Genomic DNA, 9,767 nt, shown 5'->3' with positions numbered 1-9,767 from the left:
CCACAACTACTGAAGCCTGCGCACTCTAGGGCCCGCACGCCGCAACTATTGAGCCCGCATGCTGCAGCTACTGAAGCCCGTGCACCTAAAGCCTGTGCTCTGCAACAAGAGAAGCCACTGCAATGAGAAGCCCGTGCACTGCAATGAAGAGCAGCCCCCGCTCACCACACCTAGAGAAAGTCGGTGTGCAGCAACAAAGACAACGCAGCCAAAAAAAAAAAAAAATTGTATCCTAGGCTCTATCCCAAACTTATTAAATCTGGATGGAGCCTAAGAATCTGTATTTTTTAAAAATTTCTTTGGATAACCTTAAAAATCAGCCATGTTTGGAAATCCTTGGTCTAGGCTACCTCTTGATCTCAGGGTTATAACTAAAAAGACAACAGTGACTAGGTTGAGCCTATTTCAAAACCTTAATCTAGTCATAATTTATTTATTTGGCTGCATCGGGTCTTGTTTGTGGCACGTGATCTCTCCTTGCAGCGCGCGGGCTCTTCCTTACAGCACACAGTCTTCTCTCTAGTTATGGCGTGTGGGTTTTTCTCTCTCTAGCTGTGGCGCGTGGGCTCTGTAGTTTGCAGCATGCAGGCTCTCTTGAGGCGCAAGGGCTCAGTAGTTGTGGCGCACGGGCTTAGTTGTTCCCCAACCAGGGATCAAACCCGCATCCCCTGCATTGGAAGGCGGATTCTTTACCACTGGACCACCGGGGAAGTCCCTCAGTGATTTCTTTGTAAAAGTAGAATCAATTTTGAAATGAAAGAAAACTTGTATTGCTAATTCAAAGGGGCAAATGAATTGAGGGAGAATGGGAAAGGTGGGAATAATGACCGAGAACTATAAAGAGATTGCTGACCTTTAAGATTGACACCATTTCTGCCAGTGGTGATGAAGAGCTTGAACACAGTTGAATTGAGGGTATTGGTGAGATAAGTCTTAAGGTCATAACTGAATGTTAATCTTGATGATGCATGGACCACCACCTGTCAGCAAACCAAAGGAAAATTGGTACCTAAGTTCTTAGAGAATCTGGTTCCCTTCTTCTCCATTCCTCATAACTTATTTAGCTAAAAGCAGTTTCACACAAGAGCAAATTGCCCTTCTAGTGATCCCATACTTGAGAACCACAAAATTTGTTTACTTTTGAGAAAAAAAACACATTTTTTTCTAAAAGGAGGTCTTTGTGCATTATTCCTTCTGACATGTATTCCCTTTGTATGATTCCCTGTTAGATGTCTTTGAAGACAGTTGCAATTTCCTTTAGAAAGTTTTCTTTTTCTCTCTTTAGTTGCATATAATCTCAACCTTTTCTGAAACCTCAAAGTATTCTGTTTCTCTCAAACTACTTGTAATGTTCTGCCTTATATTGTAGGTATTTTTATACTTGTTAAAATCCCTCCCATTAGATTCTACATTTCAACTTAGAACCCTAATATATCTTTGTACACCCTGTACTGTGCCTTGAATATAAGGCAAGTGCTTAATGATTACATTGAGAGAAGATGGTGATAATGATGGCCCTTTCCCCCCAAATACCTTCAACTTATTGGTTTATTTATTTATTTTTGGGTTCTAACTCCTTTGGGTATCCATTCCCTCTTTGTTTTTTTTGGCTGTGGCACACAGCATTCAGGATCTTAGTTCTTAGTTCCCCTACCAGGGATCAAACCCATGCCCCCTGCAGGGGAAGCCCAGAGTCCTAACCACTGGACCACCAGGGGATTCCTCCCAAATTCCTTCAATTTAAATGCAGTATACTGTCCAGTCTCCTCAGTACTACCGTAGTTTTTTATTTTTTCATATATTCAACGACCTTAAAACTGTGATAGGGAAGACCTTTTGTATTCTACTACAAGTTAATCACTTAAGGGATGTTGCCTAAAAGCTTAAATTATAGTGACATAAAGTATAATTATAGTGACATGGGCCTTAGTGACAAAGGCCCACCTCTGGGAACCCTGCTTACCAGGAAATGAGCATTAAGCTAAAATACCTTTGTTTAGCTCACAGGAAACATCTTGACCAGGCCCACCTGTGAGCGAATGCAGGGATGAAAAAATGAACACATTCCCCCCCCCCCAGAGGCTGATGGGAACCAGGAAGTGTTTGACTTTGCCCCCTCCCCTTTTAGTATGGATATGGAGCCTGAATTCTAACTCAGGCAACATGGTTCTTTGGGGCAGGAGCCCACCACCTTCTCAGTTTGCTAGCTTTACAAGTAAAGCCGTTATTCCTTGCTCCACCCAACAACTCACCTCTCGATTAGATTACTGGCTTGTCATGCAGCGAGCAGTGCGAGCTTAGACTCGGTAACTAAATCAAGTTAGTTATGTTAAGAGCTCAGTGAGGAAAGGAGTTTTGTCTTTTTCATCTTTGTATTTCCAGAGCCTAGCATAATCACTGACATATAACAGGCCTCAGTGATTGTCTACCAGTTAGTGAATAATTAAATGAGCGTTTTTATGAAGTACACCAACTGGAATATGACCTTTTGACTTCTCTGTAGCCTGACATCATAGCTCATTCTCTCCCTTGCCTTTTTGACACCTTTCTTCTTGCTTTTCTAGCACCTAGAACCTTCTCAGCCCCTTTTTCTAGTTGTCTTCTCATGCTGCCTCTCTCCTCAACCCTCTTATCTGCTCATGATACAAGTTCTCTTTGAATGTTATCCAATTTTTCCCTCTACCCTTAAAACTTATGCTGAAGCCACCCTGATTTATCCATTTGTCTTCAAACACAACATATACTTTTTATTTGCCTTTGTACATATATGCCTTCTCCCTTTCTTTTCTGCCAAATTCCTAATCCCAGGATTCAGTTTAAATGTCATTTGTGGAAAATTTAGCCTTAATGTCTAGGCAGAATTAGTGACTTTCTTCTGTATTCTAAGAGCATTTCTGACATGATCATTTATGTTATCATGCCATGTATATGTAATTATGTTATGACCAGAGATCTATAATAAAGAAGGTACCAGATACCATGTGGGCACTTATTGGGCAATTTACTCATTTATAAAATTGGGATAATACTTTGCAGGGTTGAGAAGATTAAAAATTATTGTTGTACTGTATATAAAATAAAAAATTAAAAAAACATAGATGCAGAGTGCCAAGCCCATAGTAGATGCTCAAAAAATAATAGCTATTAAGAGGAATGAAAAGAGGAACAAACAAATTCTTTGGGCACAGAGGAAGGAGATGTTACATGTATTTAAGGGGGAAATAGGAAAGGCTTTATAAAGCTTACCTATTCACTTGTTCACCCATCTCACCTACTCAAGGGTATCACTTAAGCAATTCTCCCTATCCTACATCAAATTTTCCTTCTCTACTGAATCATTTCCTAAGCCATTATTTCTCTCATTTTTAAAAAACAATCAACAGGGCTTCCCTGGTGGCACAGTGGTTGGGAATCTGCCTGCCAATGCAGGGGACACGGGTTCGAGCCCTGGTCTGGGAAGTTCCCACATGCCGCGGAGCAGCTAAGCCCGTGAGCCACAACTACTGAGCCTGCGCGTCTGGAGCCTGTGCTCCGCAACAAGAGAGGCCGAGATAGTGAGAGGCCCGCGCACTGCGATGAAGAGTGGCCCCCGCTCTCCGCAACTGGCGAAAGCCCTTGCACAGCAACGAAGACCCAACACAGCCAAAAATAAATTTATTTATTTTTTAAAAAACAACAACAACAAAACAAACTCGACTCCAGTTCCTTGAAGAGGACTGTCTCCAAGTCCTCTTTTTCAATTCTCCAAACTCCAGTCCCTTCATTCCACTGAAGCTACTCCTCAAAGTCACCAGCCTCCATATTGCAAGAATTTTTTAAAAAACAACAACAACAAAACAAACTCGACTCCAGTTCCTTGAAGAGGACTGTCTCCAAGTCCTCTTTTTCAATTCTCCAATCAAACTTCCAGTCCCTTCATTCCACTGAAGCTACTCCTCAAAGTCACCAGCCTCCATATTGCAAGAAACCATCAGTCATTTCTCAGCTTTCATACTTGACCCATCAGTAGCTTTCACGTTGTTGATGTCCCCCTCCCTCCTTGAAATACTTTCTTCACTTGGCTTCCCAGACACCAGGATTCCCGGGTTTTCCTCCCATTACCCATTCTTTCTTTTTTTTAATAAATTTCTTTTCTTTAATTTTTATTTATTTATTTATTTATTTGCGGTACGCGGGCCTCTCACTGCTGTGGCCTCTTCCGCTGCGGAGCACAGGCTCCGGACGCGCAGGCTCAGCGGCCATGGCTCACGGGCCCAGCCGCTCCGCGGCATAGTGGGATCCTCCCGGACCGGCGCACGAACCCGTGTCCCCTGCATCGGCAGGCAGACTCTCAACCACTGCGCCACCAGGGAAGCCCTGATTTTTATTTATTTATTTTTCTTTTTTTGGCTGCATTGGGTCTTCATTGCTGCATGCAGGCTTTCTCTAGCCGCGGAGAGTGGGGCCTGCTCTTTGTTGCAGTGCGCAGGCTTCTCATTGCGATGGCTTCTCTTGTTGCGGAGCACGGGCTCTAGGCGCACAGGCTTCAGTAGTTGTGGCACATGGGCTCAGCAGTTGTGGTGCATGGGCTTAGTTGCTCTGCAGCATGTGGGATCTTCCCAGACCAGGTATCAAACCCGGGTCCCCTACATTGGCAGGTGGATTCTTAACCACAGCGCCACCAGGGAAGTCCCATTCCCTGGTCATTCTTATAAATCTATAAATTCCTATAAATTTCTTTTGTTGGTTCCTGTTCTTTCAGAGCTATTAATATTGGAGTGTCCCCGGAACTTAGTCCTTGGACCTCTTCTCTACACTCATTCTCTTGATAATCTTATGGCTTTTTTTTTTGGGGGGGCTGCGTTTGGTCTTTGATGCTGTACGTGGGCTTTCTCTAGTTGTGGCAAGTGGGGGCTACTCTTCGTTGCGGTGCGTGGGCTTCTCATTGCAGTGGCTTCTCTTGTTGTAGAGCACAGGCTCTAGGCACACGGGCTTCAGTATTTGCAGCACGTGGGCTCAGTAGTTGCAGCACACAAGTTTCCATTGCGGTGGCTTCTCTTGTTGCAGAACATGGGCTCTAGGCGCACAGGCTTCAGTAGTTGTGGCACGCGGGCTCAGTAGTTGTGGCTCGCAGGCTCTAGAGCGCAGGCTCAGTAGTTGTGGTGCATGGGCTTGTTGCTCCACGGCATGTGGGATCTTCCCGGACCAGGGCTCGAACCCGTGTCCCCTGCATTGGCAGGTGGATTCTTAACCACCTTACCACCAGGAGTTAAATATCTATGCCAATGACTCCCAGACTTTTCTATCTAGCTACCTCAACACATCCATTTGACATCTAATAGACAGACATCCAACTTTACATGTCCAAAACTGATCTTCTCTCCAAAACTGTTCCACCTACAGTCTTACGCATTTCAGTTGATGGCAATTCTGTCCTTTTAGTTGTTCAGTCAAAAATCTTAAGTCATTCTTGATTCTTTCACACTCTACATATACTAATCTATTGGGAAATTGTATCAACTATACCTATAAAATATATTTATAATCTGATCAACTTTTTACCACCTCCTCTATTATCACCCTGATCCATCATACTCAGCTGCGTTACTGCAATTATAGCCTCCCAACTTGTCTCTCAGCTCCTACTCTTTGTTTCTTGGCTACGTTGGGTCTTTGTTGCTGCGTGTGGGCTTTCTTTAGTTGCGGCGAGCGGGGGCTCCTCTTCATTGCGGTGCGCAGGCTTCTCATTTTGGTGGCTTCTTTTGTTGCGGAGCACAGGCTCTAAGTGCACGGGCTTCAGTAGTTGTGGCTCGCGGGCTCTAGCGCGCAGGCTCAGTAGTTGTGGCACACGGGCTTAGATGCTCTGCAGCATGTGGGATCTTCCCGGGCCAGGGATCGAACCCATTTCTCCTGCATTGGCAGGCAGATTCTTAACCACTGTGCCACCAGGGTAGCCCTCAGCTCCTACTCTTGCCCCTACAGTTTAGTACCAACCAGTAGCCATGGTGATATATATATATATTTTAATTAATTAATTAATTTTTGGCTGTGTTGGGTCTTTATTGCTGCGCGTGGGCTTTCTCTAGTTGCGGCAAGCGGGGGTTCCTCTTCATTATGGTGCGCGGGCTTCTCATTGTGGTGGCTTCTCTTTGTTGTGGAGCATGGGCTGTAGGCATGCAGGCTCAGTAGTTGTGGCTGACGGGCTCTACAGCATAGGCTCAGTAGTTGTGGCGCATGGGCTTAGTTGCTCCGCGGCATGTGGGATCTTCCCGGACCAGGGCTCGAACCCGTGTCTCCTGCATTGGCAGGAGGATTCTTAACCACTGCGCCACCAGGGAAGCCCTCATGGTGATATTTTAAATTATAAATCAGACTAGTCATTTTTTTGGTCAAGAACCTTAATCACAATTTACCTTTATGTTCCAGTAAAGTTTGTTGGCTGGCTTTATATCTGATATGTGAGTGTATTTCTTTTCATAGGATGTGCTTTCTATATGCATATTCCCATATATGGAAATAGTTACTCTAGACTCTTCAACTCTTTTTTTTTTTTTGGCCCTGTCACACGGCTTGCAGGATCTTAGTTTCCCGACCAGGGGTTGAACCCAGGCCACGGCTGTGAAAGCCTGGAATCCTAACCACTAAGCCACCAGGGAACTCCCATGAACCCTTCAACTCATAACATTAGGTTTACCTCTCGATATGTTTTTACTAGTCCTGGAATGTCATGAAAAATTGTTGCTATTCCTGGACTCCTGGCCACTCCTACCCCAGTGACAATGTCTGTTTGTAGAATATTGTCATCAGCAGAAATCATCCACCTCCCGGGTTCACCTAGGAAAAGACAAGAGAAAGCACTTGGCTGCAACCTTTGATATAAATTGGTCACTCTAACCTTACTCAGAATCCAAGTCAGTAGACTATTCAAGCATACATATATCCCTTCCCAGGAGGAACACCCAGCTTTGAGGGTAACTTTGTTTATTTTCTTTAAAAAAAATTTTTTTTAGCCACGTCACGTAGCACGTGGGATCTTAATTCCCCGACCAGGGATCGAACCCACGCCCCCTGCATTGGAAGCGCAGGGTCTTAACTGGACTGCCAGGGAAGTCCCTAACGTTTTCTTAATGTTGGTTTCCCCTTCGTATTGTCATGCTAGCAAAATAAAATAGGAACTGCTGACCTTCACAACCACAAAAGAAGCTACTTAGTTGGAGAATGTAACTGTTCTCCTTAGGAAAAAGAAAAATGCTTTTTACACATAGGAATAACACTCTGATTAAACTGTGTATAGACCCTGCTAAGGATGAATCTGCTTTGACCTACTGATTGATATCAGCAGGAAGACTGCAAGCAACTGTCAACTGGCAGAAGAGAGGATTCGTTTACTTTGGTTTAAGTCCCAAGGTGGCAGAGGAATATCAAATGTTAGATTAGATTACTGATCCTGGCATGTGGCCCTTCTGCTTTCTCATCCAAAGTGGTATGGATTTGAGATGCCCAAAAAATTCCAGAATGGAAGACAGAGGGACAGTCCTGACAGAACCTAGGAAAAGGGAGTAATAAAAAAAGCCTCTGCTTCACTGACAAAAGACGAACAATCATGATATTGTAAGCAGAGTTAGCTCACTGGCCATGGATTACATATTAGTAAGTAGTGGTTGCTTACAAGTCAACTGTTACAGGATTGGAGGATTTGACCTAGACTGAATAGAGTTCGCTTTGTATCAAGTCCAAAATATACAGTTAATGTTAAAGTCACGTCCAGTATTACACCACTTTATCCAAACATATGTATCCATAGTTCCCCAAAGAAGATGCAAAGCCCAAGCCACATACCACCCCAGCCAGCCTTACTTGGAGGGATTATTTGGTTGCATATACCCAGTCAGTATATACCATTTTGGGATATGCTACCTGGAAGCCTAAAGATATAACACACATTTCCTAACCCAAGACTGATTTTCTGTAACTCAGTAGTACTTCTTAGAACAGAAATGCTTTGCTGATCAAGAGTATAGTGTAGCCCGGTACAAGGCCAAACCTTCTTACAGTGATGGTATATGTAGAAGTTAGGCCTTCAGATGTGCCTCACAAAACAGTGTACCCACAATTGGTTCTTAGAACTAAAGCCTTATTGCCCTTTCCTTCCTTTTATTTCATCCTTTACTGATGCTCAACTTAGCAATTACCCTCCTTCAGAAGCTGGGAATGGAGGAGAAGGCACAGTACTCTACACTGCCTATATATTCAATAGATACTTGGTAAATATTACTGGCTGACCTCTAATTGTCTGGCTATGGAGAGAAATGGGCACTAAACTGAGAATTATCAGTTAACATGAAAAATAAAACACACAAAAGTATTTTCTTTCTCAGAGAGCCCCTTAGATTTTAGATAATTTGGAAAAAAAAATCATCTAAGGGATGAGTTGCTTTCTAATCCTGTCAGTTGTGAGGTTGAGAAAGGGAAGGTATCCAAACCATTCTGGTTGAGGAGGTGAGTACTGAAGCAGATGACATCTCCGACAAAGGTAAGCTTGGTGTCTGGCTCGATGGCGTGCTCTACAGAAACAGGAATATAATCTGCCATGCCTGGATGTCTCTGGTCCCAGAGCCTCACAAGTGTCACCCCTCTGTTCACAGCCTGAGCCATGTAAGTATAGTTCCTATTTCCTGGTCCAATAAGCAGCAGGTCATCTCTGAAAGCAGACAGGAAAGGTAGAAATCTCTGAAGAGAGTCAATAGTTAGGAAACAGTTCTGGGGGCAGACCCTATCACAACATTTTATATTCAAAAGCTCAAAAGTTCAGATGGAATTCTACAATGGAGAGTAAGCAACTAGGGCCAGGGATCAGATCTATTACATTTATATATATAGTGCCCAGCTAGGCTTTTTTCTTAGCATTATTAATTAATTAATTTATTTATGTGGCTGTGCCCGGTCTTAGTTGCAGCACGTGGGATCTTTGCTGTGGCATGTGGGATCTAGTTCCCTGACCAGGGATTGAGCCTGGGCCCACTGCATTAGGAGCAGCATGGTGTCTTAACCGCTGGACCACCAGGAAAGTCCCTAGGCTTTTTTTTTTAATTAAAAAAAAAATTGTTTTTTCAGTATGGCTTCTTTTTTTTTTTTTTTTTTTTTTTAGTATGGCTTTTTGATAATACTCCAATTGGCTCCCTACAGGAGCTTTGTATGAACTAGGACTTGTCAAATTCAAAACATACTGAAATTTTTCTTCATTGAACAACTAATTCTGGTCTTTTCCCCATCTTAATGAAAGAAAGATCAGATTCCAAGTGCAGAATATGAGAAGAATTTACTGGAGCTTTTAGATAATACCAGGTTAATCAATAAGATGTCTACCACAATGTCAACACCATTCCTTTGCCTTCCATACCTGTTCAAAGCCAGATAAAGCTGGGTATTGTGTGTGTGGAATTTCTCTCCGATGCTATTGTAAAACTGAACAATGAAGGTGAGAGACATGCCCAAGGGAAAGGCTGATAGGGTCCTTCCTTGAGCTGTGTATAGCTTGGGGTGGCTGCTCATTCGCAGGTATGTCACTGGTGCTACCTGTGGGAGACAAAACCTACTAGTACAGAGAAGGATGCATTGGAGAGGAGCTGAGACCATATTCTGAGACTTATAATCAATGATAAAAATGGTATTCCTCTTGGGGCTTCCCTTGTGGCGCAGTGGTTGAGAATCCGCCTGCCGATGCAGGGGACACGGGTTCGTGCCCCGGTCCGGGAAGATCCCACATGCCGCGGAGCGGCTGGACCCGT

At 43.6% G+C, this 9,767-nt stretch overlaps 1 protein-coding gene across 1 annotated transcript in view; it reads right to left on the bottom strand.

Annotated features, from left to right (window-relative positions):
• Nucleotides 1–6: 6 nt before the first annotated feature.
• Nucleotides 7–9,767, bottom strand: part of NUP210L (nucleoporin 210 like) — a 66,844-nt gene continuing 57,083 nt past the window's right edge. Inside the window, exons 29-32 of the mRNA XM_028488812.2 lie at nt 9,380–9,555; nt 8,463–8,680; nt 6,674–6,813; nt 7–980 (exon numbers count right to left, since the gene is read on the bottom strand). Of these exons, the coding sequence (XP_028344613.1) occupies nt 774–980; nt 6,674–6,813; nt 8,463–8,680; nt 9,380–9,555 (741 nt within the window). The 3' untranslated portion in view covers nt 7–773. The remainder of the gene's footprint in view (nt 981–6,673; nt 6,814–8,462; nt 8,681–9,379; nt 9,556–9,767) is intronic.

The sequence above is a fragment of the Physeter macrocephalus genome, chromosome 4 (assembly GCF_002837175.3).
Source record: "Physeter macrocephalus isolate SW-GA chromosome 4, ASM283717v5, whole genome shotgun sequence".
NCBI lineage: Eukaryota > Metazoa > Chordata > Mammalia > Artiodactyla > Physeteridae > Physeter > Physeter macrocephalus.
This window is presented reverse-complemented; position numbering and strand designations above follow the sequence as displayed.